Source organism: Leopardus geoffroyi, chromosome D2, assembly GCF_018350155.1.
Source record: "Leopardus geoffroyi isolate Oge1 chromosome D2, O.geoffroyi_Oge1_pat1.0, whole genome shotgun sequence".
NCBI lineage: Eukaryota > Metazoa > Chordata > Mammalia > Carnivora > Felidae > Leopardus > Leopardus geoffroyi.
Window position 1 is genome coordinate 80,723,462 of NC_059334.1, and position 17,163 is coordinate 80,740,624.

Below are 17,163 nucleotides of genomic sequence, written 5' to 3' on the forward strand. Positions count from 1 at the left end.
GCTCCCTCCACACCTGCTTGGTGTACCTGCCCTTTGATTGGCTGGTGGTCGGGGGACAGCACTGTAAGTAGTAACCCTTTCTGGTCCCTGACCAAGCCCGCTTCATGTCCAGGGCAAGAGGGAAAGGTTTTCAGACCGTGGACAGCTTGGCTAGGCCCTGCGGGCCCTGGAACGGGGTCCCAGGTGAGGCCGGGAGGTGGCCACAGAGTGAGGCCCTGAGGCCTGGGGGCGGCCCAGAAGTTAGCCTCCCAGCCCCTGGAGCTAGCTTCCTAGGAACCTGTGGTGCCTGGGACAGCCCCGAGAGGCTTGTCCTATCTCCCTACAGACAGGCACAGAGATTTAGTGGCCCCGCTTCCCATTTGTAGAAGTGGAAACTGAGGCCCAGACAGGGCAGGGGTGTCGGTACACCTATTTTGACCTGTGGAAGAGTGGCCACCCAGGGATGGGATCCCAGCCTCCCCGGCACAGAGAGGGTGCCCGGGCCGTTTTCTCTGGCCTTTTGGACTGTAGACCCCGGAATGGGGTGGGGGGTTAGGGTGTGTCCCTGGCAGAGGGGCCTGAGCCAGCCCTGACTGGCGGAGGGGCATCGGAAGGTCTGGAGGCTCCCCTAGCTGAAGGGCCAAGCCAGCCCCATGGTGTCGTGTGAGGCCAGTGCCCCGGGTCACCCAAGAAGGTCAATGTCAGCCTTGAAGACACATTAGTCCCTGAGGAGAACCCCGGGAGAAGTGCAGCCTGGCCTTCTCTGCGTTCTCCTCCGGTTTTCTCCTCTGCTCTCTCCTCCTGTTCTCACCCCCTGCCCATCGCGTCTGCCCTGGGCCTCACCGCCTCCTTCCCGGTCTGCTAGGGCCCGCTTTCACTTTCCCTTCCTCGCACACTGCTTCCTGCTGCGGCCGCTAGAGGGCGCCGTGCTGCCGGTACCGGGAGGGGCTGCGTGCACACCCACTCGCACGTGACGTGCCGTGTCCCCTACACTCACACCCGCAACACACTCACGGCTGGGTCCCGCACCCTCACATGTACATACCCAGGTCCCACACACACAAATACGCACCCAGCCCTCCCCCCCCCCCCCACACCCAGGCCCCCTCGAGCAGCACACATGGATGGGCGTGCTGGCACACCCACACGCACTCGCACCCAACCCACATGCCGGCCACACCTGCCTGCATGCCCCGTTTTCCTCTTGCAGCGGCCGGTGTCTGTGCCGCGACTGGGGCAGCAGGCCTGGGGGTCCTCGAGCCGCTCCAGCCCCTTCTGCCCCATCCCACCCCTAAGCCTTTGTTCGTGCTGTGCCCCACCACCTGTCCTTCCATCCTTACTCAGTTGCCTGCCTGAATCCTGCCTTTAAGGCCTTCCCTAGTGAAGGAACTCGCAGGTCCTCCCACACGGAAGGGCCCTTAGGGGACCCCTGGCTTCATATGAGGATGAGCTGAGAGTCACAGAGGGACTGTCTCCAGGGCAGGGGTCACCCCATGGCAAGCTGGAGCCCGGGCTGGACCTCACCCCAGGGCCCTGTCTGTTGTGCCCCAGACACACCTCACCTCCAGGAGAATCATCTGCCACTGCCGGGGCTTCCCACGGCCTCCTTGTTACCAAACCTTTTCTGCGATTTCCAGAATAGAAACAATTCCACGTACTGGTCTCCCAGGGCTGGACCTGGGAGGTTTCACCGGTAGATCCGTGATGTTCTTTGTAGAGAGGAGCGTCTGGTCCGGGGGCAGGCAGCTGTGTGGTCCTGTTTCTAGACTGCTTCGCTGGCCCTTGCCTCAGCTCTCAGGACGTTGACACCTTTGAGGATCACGGGGCGCCCACTTCATCTGACGTTTCCCCGTGATACGACCTGCGTTGTGCCCTTTGGGCCAGAATATCACAGAAGTGGTGCTGTGTGCTTCTGGGCGCATCCTGTCAGGAGGCCTCCAGCAGTATCGGTGGTGTTGATGTTGACCGATTAAGAAGGGGACCGCCGTAAATTTATGCAAAGGTATGCGCTTTTCTCCCCCTTTGTGAGGTATGACGATTTGCGGGGTGATACTTGGAGGATGTACAATCCCAGTCCTCACCCTGCTTCTATCCGTTGTCTCTAAGGTCTATTACCGCTCCTTGAATTAACTATTTCTGTGACGGTTGCTAAGTAATTGCATTTTTCGTTCTTACGCTTGATGTCGGCATTCTACCGTAAAGAAGAATGTTTTCTCCTCCCCGTTTATTTATACCCGTGCGGACTTGCGGAATTCTGTTCAGTTCAGTGGGTTATCATCTGTTCCTACTGTCATTTATTCTGATGCTCACGTGGTCCCCGACATGGCTAGCGGCAGCTGAGTCCTTTGGACACATCCCCACCGTTCTCTGAGCCCTTCCTTACTTTTCTGGCACAAAAAGATGTTTCAGGTTCATAATATTCTGTCTTTGCGTCAGCCCTGGAGCCGCCCATTTCTCAAGGAGTCCTAGTTGCTTTTAGTGGAGAGTGATATTTAGAATGGAACCCTAGGGCACGAGGTGTTCTTCCCATGCCTGGGTGGGGGGGCGTCGCTGTTCTGAGACCCTCTGAGTGGACAGAAGTAGGACACAGGCACTTGCAACTCACACGTCCACCCATCAGCACCTGTGTATCTGTACTACCAAAAACAGCACACCCACACCAGTACCTCTGATTCTGGTCCGACACCACAGGGTTCATCCCAGCCTTACGCTTTTGCAAATTTGTGCCTTCCTCCTACAGGGAGAAGCCTGCTTTACGTTATTCTCTCTCCATTTACGTATTTGCTCAGTCCCCCTGAATGTAGCCAACCTGACCTTGCCCGGCTTCTGAGTACCTGCTCCTTCCCCGCCCGCTGCCCCAGGGCCCCCTCCCCTGGGTCCCTGGTCCCCTTCCCATGCCCAGGCGCCACGGGCTACACTCCTACAAGGAAGGGGGGAAGACCCCAGACTTCCGCTGCCTCGTCCTCCTCCCTGCTGTCTCCCGCCCTGCTTTGTACGTGAAGGGATGAGTCTTTGCCAGTTTTGTTTTCCCCACGATGCCTTGCCCGTGTTGGACGCTCTGCATTTGTGAAACTGAGCAGCAACCGTCTTCCACTGGCAGGGGCCTTTCGGCTTCCCAGCCATTGTCACGTTTGGGGCCCCCTTCCGAGCCTCAGAGTAGGCGGAGAAAGTCTGCTGTTTTCTGGGGAAGAAGCCCACTCATCTAAGGTCACCCCAGCCAGTAAGGCCATTCCAGGGCATTCGTCTGTCACAGTTGTCCCTATGCCTGGATGAAAGCCTAGCCCTGTCGTGTACGTGTTTGTGTGGGAGAAGGGACCATTTGTCCTTGGCTTCCGGGCACTCACCTGGGCTGCTGCTTGGAAGGGTGAGTGTGGAAGAGCATAGACAGAGGGGAGCCCCAGGCTCGTGTCCTGGCTCTGCCACTTACCAGCTGGAAGAAACGCCGAGCCTCAGTTTTCTCATCTGTAAAATGAGGGTTTAGGGGGAAGTACTCCCTTTGGTACAAAGGAGGAGCCCAATAAATACCCAACTGTGGGGGGGATAGGTCAGTGATATGACAGGTGTGCACAGCACAGCCGGGCCCGACCCTCCAGAACTCTGGGGCCCTCCTGAGGGCAGGCCCAGCCAGGCCCCCACCTCTGGGTGGAATCACGGTCACGGCACCGCTTTGAAAATTCGCCCCGAGAGACCACGTCCTCCGATTTCCAAGACATTCTCGCAGACCAGCTCTTGGCCTCCCCGTGTGCGGGGGGATGGCAGTGCTCATGGACGGCGGGGCGGGAAGAGTCCGGGTACAGCCATGCTTATTTTTCTTCCTGCTTGTAGCCTTGTGGCAGCCCGCCAGCATGGCCCGGCACACCACAAGCCTCCCTCGGGGGAGAGACGCTCGACTGGAAAAGCTGGCTTTTCTTTAAAAAGCCCGAGTGCAGTAGGCTCTACCCCAGCTTACTGGGGCACCTGCTCTCCGCCGCCCTCACCCCCGTGCTAGGAGACGTGGCCCACGTCGGCCGCCTGCTGCTGCCACCGGGAGCACATCTGAGAGGCGGCTCAGCTTTGCAAGCACCTGCTGTGTGTTCCGCAGTGTCGAGGAGGAGGAGTTCCCAGCCCGGTGCTGGGCACAGAGTGTTTGTCCAGAGGGGCTGGGAGGAGGGGTGCTCGAAGAGGACTCTGTGAGATGCAGAACGCAGGGGGTGAGGGATGTAGGGTGAGGGTGGCCGCCCAGGGGATCACCCGGTCGGCAGGGACCGTGTTTGCCCTGCGTCATGTCCCGCCCCGAGCGGGCACGGGGCTGGCCGCACTGCAGGCTCTGAATGACGGAGTTTGGGGGTGGGGGCTGAGGACGCAAGGGAACCCGGGATGGGAGCCTGGAGATGGCGGGCTGGCCAGAGCAGAGCCCTTCTGCCGCTGCAAGAAACCCTTAAAGGCCCCAACGCGTGACTGAGAGGTGGGCGGGCTGCAGGAGAAAGGCCTGCGGTACGGCCGCCTGTGTTTCAGGAGCGGATGCCCCTCGTGGAGCCAGCTGGGTGGCCACTGCGGGGGCACTTGTATCATTGTCCCCCCCGCCCCGGAGGCAGGTGGAGGCAGGTGCGGGATCTGCCTGGGTCTTTCGTAGCACAGCACCAGAGCCTTTTCTCCATTTTTTTTTTTTTTTTTTTTTTGCATGTCCTGTATGTGGGGTTGTAAAGAGAGCTGATGGCAGGGAGGGGACAGCAGTGGCTCATCAGAAGCTGCAGCGGCGAGGGCAGGAGGCCTAGGTGGGCGCCTTTCAGCCCGACCGGCCCTGACCCAGGGGCAGGGGGGCCTGGGGGCCTGGGGAAGGGCCTGGGCTTCGCGGCCCGTGGGCAAGGGATGGAATGTCTGGCGTTGTGACCCCGCGCGGGCTGCTCTCTGTGCTCCATCTGGGTTTTATGATGCCGTGAGGTGCGGGTGAGCCTGCCATGAGCCCGGTCCCCTCCCTCCCTGGTGCCTGAGTGGAGGTCTCTCCTGTCTTCTGGCTCTGGCTTACACAGGGCTGGGAAGAGCTCATTGATCAGGCTGCATAAAGTAGCAGTTAGGCGGGGCGCCTGGGTTGGGTCAGTCGGTTAAGCGTCTGACTTCGGCTCAGGTCCCGAAATCACACTCTGTGGGTTCGAGCCCCGCATCAGGCTCTGTGCCGATGGCTCAGAGCCTGGATGGAGCCTGCTTCGGATTCCATGTCTCCTTCTGTCTCTGCCCCTCTGCCTTTCATGTTGTCTCTCTCTGTCGAAAATAAATAAACGTTAAATAAGTAAATAAAGCAGTAGTTAGGCCTTGAAAATAGTTCCAAATTAAGACTTTGCCAGAATCTGAGTATTTTCCCATGTGCCCTGGTCTTTGGAGCCTCGTGGTTAAGCACACAGGGCTGTGAATCCCAGCTCAGCTGTTTCGCCAGGGGCCGGTTACCCAACCTCTCTGTGCTTCAGCTTCCTCACTGTGGGTGGTGAAGTAAGGTGTCTTCTTCCTAAGGTGGTTGGGAGAACACAAACTGGCCGCAGCAGACACGGGACCCCCTGCACCAGAAATTGGTTCATTTACTCTCAAAGCAGCTGTGTGGGATGGTTAACTGTTCTTTTCTTTGCTTGTGTAATATAATTTATTGTCAAGTTAGCCAACATACCTTGTATACAGTATGCTCTTGGCTTCCAGAGTAGATTCCCCCAATTCTTTGCTTCCATACAGCACCCAGTGCTCATCCCAAGTGCCCTCCTCGATGCCCACCCGTTTTCCCCTCCCTTGCCCCGCACCCCTCCCATCAACCCTCAGTTTGTTCTCTGTATTTAAGAGTCTCATAGGGTTTGCCTCCCTCCCTCTCTGTTTGTAACTATCTTTTTCCCTTCCCCTCCCCGTAGTCTTCTGTTAAGTTTCTCAAATTCCACATGTGAGTGAAAGTATGATATCTGTCTTTCTCTGACTGTCTTATTTCACTTAGCATAACACCCCCCAGGGGATGGCTGACTATTCTTATTTCCGAGAGGTTGAGTAACTTGCCTGGGGTCACAGAGCTGGTGAGAGCTGGCCTTTGAACCCATAGTCCACCACTGCAGGGTTCCCTGTGATTACTGTCTCTCCATTTGTTTCTGTATGGTTTTAAGTTAGTCCGGTGGATTTTTATTTTTATTTTTTTAATGTTTATTAACTCATTTTGAGAGAGAGAGCCAGCAGGGGAGGAGCAGAGAGGGAGGGAGAGGGAGAATCCCAAGCAGGCTCCATGCCGTGAGCACAGAGCCTGACTCGGGGCTCGATCTCACGAACCATGAGATCATGACTCGAGCCTAAATCAAGAGCTGGACGCTTAACTGGCTGAGCCACCCAGGTGCTCCAGTTCAGTCCAGTCGGCCACCAGGGACGTGTGCCGTGAGGTCCTGCTGGGTGGGGGCTGGTGCCAGGAGGAGCCACTCACAGCTGCCAAGGGAGCTCCGAGCCACAGGGCAGAGAATGTGGCTCAGGGTCCTCAGGTCGGGGCTCCAAGCCCCAGTTCTGCTCTGGCCCCTCAGGAGAATTAGGGGGATCCCTGTGGGGCTTCCAGGCCCTACCCCTGGTTCAGCCGGACCAGCTGTCCTGTTTGTATCGGGGTTCCTTGTGAATTCCACTGGGCAGAGGCAACGGGTTCTGCCTCTTCCGAGCATTCGAAAGCTTCAAGGAGCACTGTCTTCAGATCCCGTCCACACCCCACCCTCCCTTTTACAGGTGCAGAGGCCGAGACAGGCTAGGAATTGAGCCGGGGGCTGAAGGGGCCCACCCCACCCCTGTGTGCACCTCACAGCCGAATGGACCTGACCTTCCATGGTCTCCCTCCCCAGCGTCCCCCTGGAGGCCTCACGGGTCTTGTGGAGACTGTATCTAGGGGCTGGCAGGATCCAGGTGGCGTGTGGAAGTCATCCCCCGTCCTGTTCTGGGCGGAGTCAGCCAGGAGGGGAAGAGGTTAACCTGTTTGGAACCTACTAGTAGAGGGGAAGCACCAGTGTCCCCATAGGAAATAATTTCAAATAAATTCCTGTCCTGCCTCCCTGCCGCCCCGGGACGGAAGCTCAGTAGCGCCTCCTAGTGTCCCAGCTCCTCTCTGCAGGCCTGAGAACACTCTAGCCCTGCTCCCCGACCCGTGTGTGGTGGGCAGAATATGTGGGCAGGCCGAGGGACCCCAGAGCTCCAGGGAGACCAGCTGTCCTGCAGTGTCCTGCAGCCAAAGTCCAAGCATCCCGGGTCGGGGGTCGGGGCTTCTGTAAGCCGAGGCCTGGGGGAGCTGAGGGCAGGCAGGGCTGGGGGAGGGGAGGGGAGCAGAGAGCTTCAGTGTCACTGTGGAAGGGACTCTCTGAAGGCAGGCAGGAAGCAGGACAGGCCCCCATTTGGCAGAAGACCATTGGGAATCTGATGTATTGAAAAACAGATCTTGTGTTGCCGCTGCGAGCCGGGAGAGTGGGGTCGGATTCGGCAAGGATCGGTTTGGACAGTGGCTCTTGACGGGTCAGGTTGGAAGCTGTCAGTAGTCCGTTAGCTCCTGGGGGATGGATGGACTGAGCTGTGAGGGGCTGGGCACCTGGACTGTGCCTCCTGCCTCTGCTACGGACCGCCAGGTGATGGCTCAGGCCTCCTGATCGCTCAGGTAATGAAACTAATAGCCATCTTTATAAAGTTTATTTATTTATTTTGAGAGAGAGAGAGAGAGAGCATGAGTGGGGAGGGGCAGAGAGAATGGGGGGGGGAGAGAGAGAGAGAGAGAGAGAGAGACCTAAGCAGGCTCCTCGATGTTAGCGCAGAGTCTGACGCAGGGCTCGAACTCACAAACTGTGAGATCATAACCTGAGCCAAAATCAAGAGTCGGATGCTTAACCAACTGAGCCACCCAGGCACCCCAGTAGCCATCTCTTTAGAATAATCCAGCACTTACCAAGTGTAAGCAGTGGGGCTTTTCCTCCTTTGTGCAACCAGCTTGCAGGGTAAACACAGTTTTCTGGGTTTTAAATGAGAAACTTGAGCATCAGAAACAGTAATAGCCTGGGAGTCGAACCAGGTGTGTCTGACTCCAGAGCCTCTGCTTGGAATCCCAGGTGAGCTTGCCCAGACTCAGTTTCCCCACCTGCCGTCTCTGCCTCCTCCTTGCTGCTCAGAGAGGTGCTGGGAACATGGAGCTTGGGGATCTCCTGGGGGCCTAGGAACGTGTTGGGGGTGTTAGCGCTCTCTGTCCATGTGGCAGGGCTCCCCGTTGTTGCCGGAAGCGGGGACTCGGGCTGGAGGCGTGAATCGGGGCTGCAGAGAGTGGGCGGCGGGCATGCCCGCCCAGAGCAGGCCGTGCAGAGGCGAGGTGGGGAGGCTAGGCCTCCCAGGGCACCTTCTGCCTGGCTGCCCCGCTCCAGGCCGGAAGCAGCTGGCGTGAGCCCCACTCTTTCTTGCGCCCAGCACGGCTGCCTCGAGGTGCTGTTTACAGGCTGCGCTCATTGTGGATAATGCCTGCGCCTTATCTCATCCATCACACTGCCCCCATTTCACAGATGGGTACTGAGGCCAGAGGGCCGGGTGGCCAGCGTGAGGGTTGGTCCTAAGAGCCGGGCTCCCCGTTTCCTGCTTTCTGTGCCTCCTGCCTCGGGGGTGGGACGGGGAGATCTCAGCCAGGGGTGAGTAATGTAGACTGCATCATAAACAGAAGCCTCTGGGCTTATTTTGCCCTGTTACAAGCGTGTGTGGGTTTCTACCCCCAAGCGTGAACCGCCACAGAGCAGAGACATGGGGTGTAGGTTGGGCTCAGATTGGAGGTGTGGCCCAGGTGATGAAAACACCCTCTTAGGACCTGGCAGAGTCCTTGTCCTCTGCTGTGACTGAGCCCCCTTCTGGGCCATTCCAGTTCCCCCTTCCCAGGTGACCCCCTCCCCCCCCCCGCCAAGCCTCCCACCCCGGCGCTGAGGGCTGGGCCCACCCTGCGGGGTCTGCTGAGCACCCTGCCATTTGCTGTCGCTTTTCCCGCGGTCTGCAGGTCCCGCCTCGGTGGGTCTCACGGCCCTGCCACTGCCCTTCTGCTTCCCAGAGTGCCGTCTCCCGGTTGCCCTCTCTTCTCCCTGTGGGATGTTTGATGTGAGGAAAAGAGAGGCCTGATGCTGCGAGGCCCTGGTCTGCACACGCCTGGCAGCTTCAGGAGAGCAGACTGCCGCTCCGAGCCCCCCTCAGCCCCCCTGGCCGAGGGGAACACGGTGGGCAGGCCTCCCTCCCCTGAGACAGAGGGCCACGCACGTCTGCCCCGGACCGCGTGGTTGCCCACGAAGGGCTGGCAGTGCAGATCTGGGAGATACCAGTGACGGTGAAGGTATGGGGACGGGTACTCCGTGGAGACTCACACATCTAGGAGAACCCTCGGGAACTCTCCGGGTCCCTTCCGCCCACCCCGTCGTACAGAAAAGTAAGCCTCCGAGTGGCTTCTGACTTGCCCGGCTCCTTCAGCTGTTGGAAAGCTGACTGCATCCTAGAGCCTGGGTGTGCTCACCAGTGCGTGCCCTGATTGCCTCTCAATTCCTGCAACAGAGGCGTGGCGGAGGAAGGAAGCACTTCCTGAGAAGTTTGTGCTACCTCCCATGACATTTCAAGGCGCTTTATTTCTCAAAATATTGTCGGGATGGAGTTATTTTTAGCTCGGCCTCGTGGGATCGGAGAATACCGTTGCTGCCGCTTGGGCAGACAGACTTCTAGTGTAGACCGGTTCTGCGGGACCTCTTTCTGGGAGAGCCACGTGCTCTGAGGAATTGTGGGGTGCCCGTGAGGCGAAGCAGAGCGCCCCCAACTGTTCCCTGTGGCTCAGCGACCATCTTGAAACCAGAATGCCCCCCCATCCCCAGGGTGCGGGTTGGGGACGCTGGAGCAAAGCATCTCCAGTCAAAGCCACTTGTCCGTCTTCCCATCCTGCTCCGGTCACTTCAGGCCTCAATTTCCATATCTTTAAAATGGGAATACTAAGAGGATCGTTGCTCAGGTTGGGGAGGACAGAACAGCGTATTCTGCGGAAAGCATTCAGCACGTTTCCTGGCATGGAGTGAGTGCCCAGCGAATACTGGTAGTGTTATTTTTATTGGAGGAAACTCGGGCCCCAGGATAACCGTGAAGGGAGGGACTTGACTTCCAGGCACTTGGGCCTGACCGACTCTGTGGCATTGCTATACTCGTGTGGATGTGTGAGCCCTTTTCTGGGGAGATGCTCTGGGTGCACCTGTGCTGTCCGGCCTCCCGAGGCTGGGGTGTCTCCCACCCAAGCAGGGGCCTGCAGCCTGAGCACATGGCCCCACCCTGTCCCTCCTGGTCCCCATGGCCCCGGGTCCCTACCGTGTGCTGGCATTTATCTGGTCTCTCCCGGGGCTGGGCTGGGCTGGGAGCAGGGGAGCCACACAAGGAGAGACCTTCCCCTATGGTCTAGAGCCCCGCTCTCATTCATCTCTGGATCTGCTCTCAGAATGTTCTGGGGGAAGTTGCTGACACAGGGCACAGTGCCTCAGAGGGCTGGCCCCTTCCACCTGGCACCCCCCCACTGTTGATGTGACCCCGCCTCGTGTTCTTGGCCCCCTTGCAGCCTGCTCTGTTTACTCTGTTCTGCTCTCCACAGTTTGAGTGGGGATTTTGCAGAGGACCCTGGGCTGGTGGGGGCCGACATCTCGCACCCAGCTGCCCACTCTGGCTTTCTGGAAAACCGTCATGGTTCTTGGTGCTCCCGTGCAGCTCGGCGCCTGGGGCCTGCAGGGGCCTCGGCTGTGGGGAGCACACGCATCGTCTCCGGCAGGCCCTGATGCGGCCCCCAGCCCCAAGGGGCTGCACGGGTACAGGCCCCAAGACCGGTGGATCAGAGTGCTTGGCAGTTTATAGAAGACACTTGTTCTCTCTCCTGTCCCCTTGAGCCCAGTCCTAGGTTCTGGCCACAGGACTGGGCTCTTTTCTCTCCCAAGAGTTGGAGCCAGAGTGTCCTGGTGGCAGAGCAGGCTGCAGCCTGTGTCCACACTTGGTCCCCGTCCTGATGGATGGAAGGAGCGAGGGGGCTTTGAGGGGCTCTCCTGAGATACACCTGCAGCCCACACTCCTGGAAGTGGAAGCCCGTGTGGGCTCGGAGGCTGAGTCACCAAAGGCCATCGTCATGCATTTGCCCTCCCAGCCTTCTCTTGGTGCCTTATTAGACCTGACTGGACAACCGGAGGCAGTTGGGGCCCGGGTCTGCCGCTGGGGCCAGCCTGGAGGTACTGTGACTCTGAATGGGGCCATCGGTGGGGCTCTGACGCAGGGTGACTTCCACTTACTTGCTGACTTACATGTTTACAGATAATGATCACAACAGCCTGAGGAGGCGAGTATTAATATATCCCCATTTACAGTTGGGGAAACCGAGGCACAGAAAAGTTGGGTTCCCCACCGAGAGCACACAGCAGCTCGTGGGCACTGGCATTCTGTTTCCAGTCTGAGTGCTCAGGCTGGGGCTGTCCATGGCACGTCGTGTCGAGGGGCATCTAGGGGCTCCCCGGGGGGCTCCCACTCTCATGGAATCTCACAGATTGGAGCTGCCCTCCCACATCAGGCCCACTCTGGCCTTGCCTGAGCTTCTCTGGCCTCTGTATGCAGGGATTGGAGAGAGGGACTGAGACGCCCCACAGTGACCTGAGTTCATGAACGGCCGGAGGGAGGTACCATCTGTCCTGGACGCCCTCTGCCGGCACAGGCCAGCCTGAGGCCGTGTCGCCCACACCTGGGGCTGCACACCCCATCTGGGAGCCATCGTGCCAGTGGGACAAAGCAGAGATGCCCCAGGGAGGCCGAGACTTAGGAGCCTGGGAACAGGGTGTCTTTCTGGGCTCAGGGCCTTTCCCTCAAGATGGAACATCTCGGCTGCCAGAGCTGCTCCCAGCACAAATTCAGTTGTTGGTATTGAGCGCATACTGGGGTGTATCTTGCGTTTCTCATCTGCCGTGTGGTGGGTTTAGCGGGGCCTGTCTGGGCCAGAGCACCCGCAGTGGCACATGGAAAAGCCATTTTTACCTGGAAGAACTCCATTAATCCTCAGGGTGGGGGGGGGGGGAACGTTTTTGATAAGGCCTCCAATGTGGGGTTTTTTTTCTTTTTAAAAAAACTAATGGGATTTTTCTGATCGTGAAAGAAATCCATACCTTTTTAGGAAAATACAGAAAAGCACAAGGAGGAAAATCCACAATCCCACCTCCCACAGGGAATCACAGTTAGTGTTTTGTTTTGCCTGTTTCTTAAAAAAAAAAAAAAGTTGTACTAAATGAAATCGTGAAGCCTGGCTTTGGATTTAAGATCGTACTCAGAGTTGCTCGCATCCGAGCGTGCTCCTGTCCCTGGGATGTGGTCATGCTCTCACAGAACTGCAGCCTCCTGGCCTCCCAGCCAAGCTCCCCGGGACCCAGCCAAGTTCCCCCCGGGTGGAGCCTGTTCGGGAAGCTGCCAGCCCAGCCAGAGCAGGACGGCAGGCTGGAGGCCCCCCCTGCCCTCTATCCCGGGCTGACCTGAGCGACAGAGAAGGTCAGAGTCAGGCATGTTCCTCCTGGTCCCCTGGGTGCAGGGAAAGCCCTGTCATCCCATCCTGTCTCCCCTCTCTAGAACCCCTGGGTAGGAGGAATTGTGTCCCCCCCCCCCCCCACCATGCCTGCCGGCCCGGAGCCCCTGGAGACCAGGAGCAGACTAGTTGCTGGCACAGAGGGAAGGACACGTGGCAGAGAGTGACAGGCGGGCTTCAGCGGCCACGGCCACAAACCTGTCCCATGAGTGTGTACTGGCAGGTGGCCGTGGAGATCCTGGGGGAGGGTTTGTGAGTCCCTCTCCTCCCTGCCGCACCCCTGCCCAGGCTGGTGGGGCACAGCCAGCCCTGGATTTACCCTCCTCACGGGGTGGCCTTGTGCCCTCACCGGTGTGGGCAGCAGGGGCAAAGGGCAGGGAACTGGCACCCGTGAGTTGCAGCATTGGCCGCACTAAAGGGGGTGGTGAGTGGCCTCCACGCACCCCTGGCTACTGTTAGCCTCTGTGCCAGGGTTCCGTTTACGGAGGTCAGGATTCTTTTTAGATTTTTAAAGCTTGTTATTGACATGTAACATACAGAATAGTGTACAGAACTTAGGTAAAAAGCTTAACAAATTTTTATTAAGCGAACACACCTGTGTAAGCAGAACGTGACCAGTCCCCCCCCACCCCGCCCCCTGCCCCCCCACCCCCGAGTCTCTTCCAGTCACTTTGTTCCCTGAGATAATACCACCCTGATGACCTCTCAAAGCAGAGATTAGATTGCCTGTTCTGGAACTTACTGTAAAGGGAATCATACCACATGTATTGTTCTTTCTCATGGTCAGACTTTTTTTCTTTTTTTAATGTTTGTTTGTTTGTTTATTTATTTTGAGAGAGACAGAGAAAGTGCATATGCACGAGCTAGGGAGAGGCAGAGAGAGAGAGAGAGAGAGGGAGACACAGCATCTGAAGCAGGATCCAGGGTCCAGGCTCCAAGCTGTCAGTGTGAGATCATGACCTGAGCTGAAGTCAGACACTTAACCGGCTGAGCCACCCAGGCGCCCCTCTCATGGTCAGACTTTTAAGGGGGGGGGGGGGGTCTGCTGGGTGGGTGGCTGGAACCGTGAGGGGTCATCCTGGCATCCGTAGTGGGAAGCAATGCTTCTCTGACCAGAGGTTGTTCAGTCACCCTGCAAACACTCCCTGAGTGTTGCTCCTGCCAGAGGAACAGTAAGACCTGGCTTTGCAGAAACCTTCGGTCCACGGGGCAGGGAGCCAGTGTAAAAACAGGCAGTTTCTCTCTCTCGGGCTGGATGGCATGGGGGCTGAGCCCGCAGACGCAGAGTGAGCCCAGAGGGTGGATGGGGTCTCCCTGGAAAGGTGGAGCCTGAGCGCTGTTCTGAAGGGTGAAGGGGAGATTGCCAGAGCGACAAGAGCTGGGGAAAGGCAAGTCAAGAAGAAGGGAGAAGAGTCTTTGTTTTCCCAGTGGGCCCAGCTCCTATAGAGGCAGCCACAGCCCCGGCCCTGGCCCTGTTGAGGCGGGAACCAGGGCGCCACCTACCAAGTCAGAGGCCAGAGTGGTGCTTTGCCCCCCCAACCCTTGGAGGAGGCCCACCCAGCATCACACGTCCTGGAGTTGGGCCCGTGCCTCCCTCTCCGAGACTCTAAGCCCGCTGCATAGACAAGACGTGCTGTGATTCCCAGAGGCACCAGAAGAACCTGCTGGTCAGAAACGTCTCCCTGTTTTCTTCCACCATGAGACTTAAGGGTTAAGGCAGATGCAGGACAGGGGGTGGTGTGGGACAGGGGGCCGCTGTGACTTGGCCGGGACCCGCCCCTTGTGGAGCCTCCAGAAGAGGTGGGAGTTGGATAGAGAGTCTCTTGAGGTCCCTTCCAGCTCTGCCCACCTCCCAGTTAGATGGGATGACTCACAGCGAGCGCTTGAGAATGGAGGTCGGTGCCCCACCATAAGGCCTTGGGTGCCCAAACGTGGGTGAGCACGCACGAAGGCAGGCCCGAGGGCCGAGCTGGAGACGGGGCACAGCCCTCACCCCCAGGGGCCAGGGCTGGGCTTCAGGGGGTTGTGTGCAGAGAAGGTGTGAGGGGGACATTGAGGGTCAGGGGCTGTGTGAGGAGCTGTCCTCGGGTTCTCCGTGTGCCCTGGACGGGCCCTGACCTTGGCAGAGGCCGGGACACATCCAAGAGATGACCCTGAATCGAGTCAGGTTCACACCCTGCAGGGGCCACTGATCTTTGTTTGCAAGGGGAGCCCCCTCCTCATTCCACCATCAGAGTCTGGGGAGCTGGGTGGGCCCAGCCACCTCCCAGAACCCCTTTGGGATGCTAACCACGGGCAGGCCGGTGTGCTCAAGCCGACACGGCTGCCTTGATTTCACGGGCCCTGATTTCACCTCTGGGCTGTCAGCCCCTGCCTGCAGGAGACCCGGCATGTGTTTTTATATCTCACCGCCTCGAGGTTGTGCGGGGTGAGGGGAAGGATGCGGTCAGGGCTGTGAGCACAAGCTTCAGCGCTGTGGCTGCCTGGGTCGGGCCTCAGTGTTGTCATCTCTGAAGTGGGGAGAAGGATGCCGTCCTCACAGGACCTCACAAGTAAACGCATCTGGTGCCCAGCAAGCCTTCGGTCAGGGTGTGGCCGTCTTGGCACAGACACCAGCACTTGGTGGCCGACTACATTTTGACCCACCCATGGAGTTGGGTCCCCTGGGTTGCTGGCACCCAGCCACACATTGGGGCCAGCTCCCCGGGGGACTGTGGCTCCCCGGCCTCATCCCGTCTTCCCCTGCCCCACGGATGTCGGTGCCTAGAGCCAAGTCAAAGACGGAGCTTCTCCAGGGGCGGCCCCTCCGTAGTCCCCCCGACACACAGGACAGGAAGAGGCCCTCAGCCCCTGCCTGGCCCCCAGCCCTTTGGAGGAAGAGGGGCTTCTGTGCCCCAGGAAGTTCTGGGGGATGGGAGATGGCTCCCTTGGGGCAGGCGACCGAGCAGGCGTGTCTCCACATCCTCATCCGGACGAGGGGTATATGATCATGCGTGTCCCGTAGTTAGAATCGCGCCTGCCCCCCCCCCCCCCCCCCCCCCCCCCCGCCCCCAGCCCTGAAGCTCCACAGGTGATCACTGCTGCCTCCAAACAAGCCGTTATGCCGGTTCACCTGTTCGGGGCCATCTCGCAGCCCCACATCCGCCCCCGGCTGTGCTCCTCCAGAGGCCTTGTACTGGTTTTCAAGAACATGAGAACATCGGAAAGCACAGGAGACGTGTTAAAAACGTGTTCCTGAACATTAATACAAATCCTCAGGTGGAACTGGGGTCTGTCTTACCGTGAAGGCTGACGTCGTCATCTTGAGAAGTTCCGTCGGGGAGAAAATGCAGCCTCTTCTGCTGACGTCGGGGGCTCAGGAAGCCCAGCGATGGACAGTGGTCATCACAGCTCTGATGGACGAGGAGGCAGGATGTGGGGCACTGAGGAGGCGTGTGTCAGGGGTGTGCTTGGAATCGGGGTGTCTCTGGCTGGCTGTCCTCCCTCCGCCCGCCAAGCTGGTGGGAAGGTCTAGGACGCGTAGGACTCCGTGCGGGCGCAGCGTCCGCAGGGGGCACCTCTCAGGAGCAGAGTGGGTTGGGAGGGACGTGCCACGGGACTGCCAGCCTCTCCTGACCTCGGATGGCCGCTAAGGGACAGGGTCACTTAGTGCCCGCTGTGCCTGGAGCCGGGCCGGGTGCCGCACACAGTCCCGCCTTTCCATGGCGGTCCCAGCCACTCACGTTTATTTATCAGAGGTGCGTTCTGTGCGAGGCCCCTGCCAGGCACTGGGAGGCCCCTGCCAAGTATTTGCTCGTATTCTTAGCTCAAGTATCAGACGCTGAATTGTTTGGTCGTACTTGGGCCTGAGAAGTTGCGCAGAGGAGTCCAGAGCCATCCGAAATTCCTCCTCGGTCGTGTCCTGCAGCTGCTGAGCCTTCCCGTTCTCCTGCCTGAATGTTTCAGGTCAGTCACCACACGCACTCCTTGCTGCTGCTGGCCTGGGTCCCTGTCATAACCCTCTGTTCCCATCAGGACGCCTCTGGCTGCGGCTGACAGGACACCTGACCAGCAGTGGCCCCAGCCCTCAGGGTAGTTATTTACCTAAGAACACAGTCGGGCTCAGGGTCGGCATCGCCGTTTACCGGGCCGTCTTTGTCTTTCTGGTCCACCAGCCTCCATATCAGAGTGAATCCAGGTGTTTTGAGGCTTGAAGTTGAGACAAGTTGGGCAAAAGGGGCATTTTAAGAAAAAAAAAAAATACATTAGGTTTAATGAATACACAATTAGGTTTGAAAGAATCGGAAACATGTTTCACCAAAAACATGTATGCGAATATTCAGAGCAGCGTTATTCTTGATATCAGAGCGGAAACAGCCCAGATGCCCATCAGCTGATGAATGGGAGCCAAAACGTGGCGTACCCGTACGATGGAATGTTATTCAGCCATAAAAGAGAGTGAGCCCCTTTCAGGCTGCACTGCATTGGTCCTTGTGAACACAGTACAGGTGCATGAAGCCAGACGCAGAAAGCCACATATTGCGTGTTTCCATTTATAGAAACGTCCAAAATAGACAAAGCTGTGGAGATAGAAGGTGGATTAGTGATTGCCAGGGGCTGCAGGGGAGCCAGGATTGGGGAGTCACTGTTTAACAGGT

General features: G+C 58.4%; 1 protein-coding gene and 1 long non-coding RNA gene across 7 annotated transcripts in view; one reads left to right on the forward strand and one right to left on the reverse strand.

Moving 5' to 3' along the window:
• Positions 1-17,163, forward strand: part of LOC123577179 (phospholysine phosphohistidine inorganic pyrophosphate phosphatase) — a 118,617-nt gene that overhangs the window by 48,770 nt on the left and 52,684 nt on the right. The window contains exon 7 of one of the 5 annotated variants that reach the window (XM_045439165.1): positions 6,685-7,028. The exons of the other annotated variants lie outside the window; for them this stretch is intronic. Coding sequence (XP_045295121.1) covers positions 6,685-6,841 — 157 coding nt within the window. The 3' untranslated portion in view covers positions 6,842-7,028. Of the gene's footprint in view, positions 1-6,684; positions 7,029-17,163 lie in introns of those variants that run through there. 5 annotated transcript variants of the gene reach the window in all.
• LOC123577183 lies at positions 7,769-16,470 on the reverse strand. Of its 2 annotated transcripts, none has more exons than XR_006701745.1 (3): positions 15,807-16,470; positions 8,927-9,044; positions 7,769-7,945 (listed from the first exon to the last, which is right to left on the reverse strand). It is a non-coding gene; the product is annotated as an uncharacterized LOC123577183 (long non-coding RNA). The 2 variants fall into 2 exon arrangements; XR_006701746.1 differs by lacking the exon at positions 15,807-16,470 and adding an exon at positions 9,321-9,433.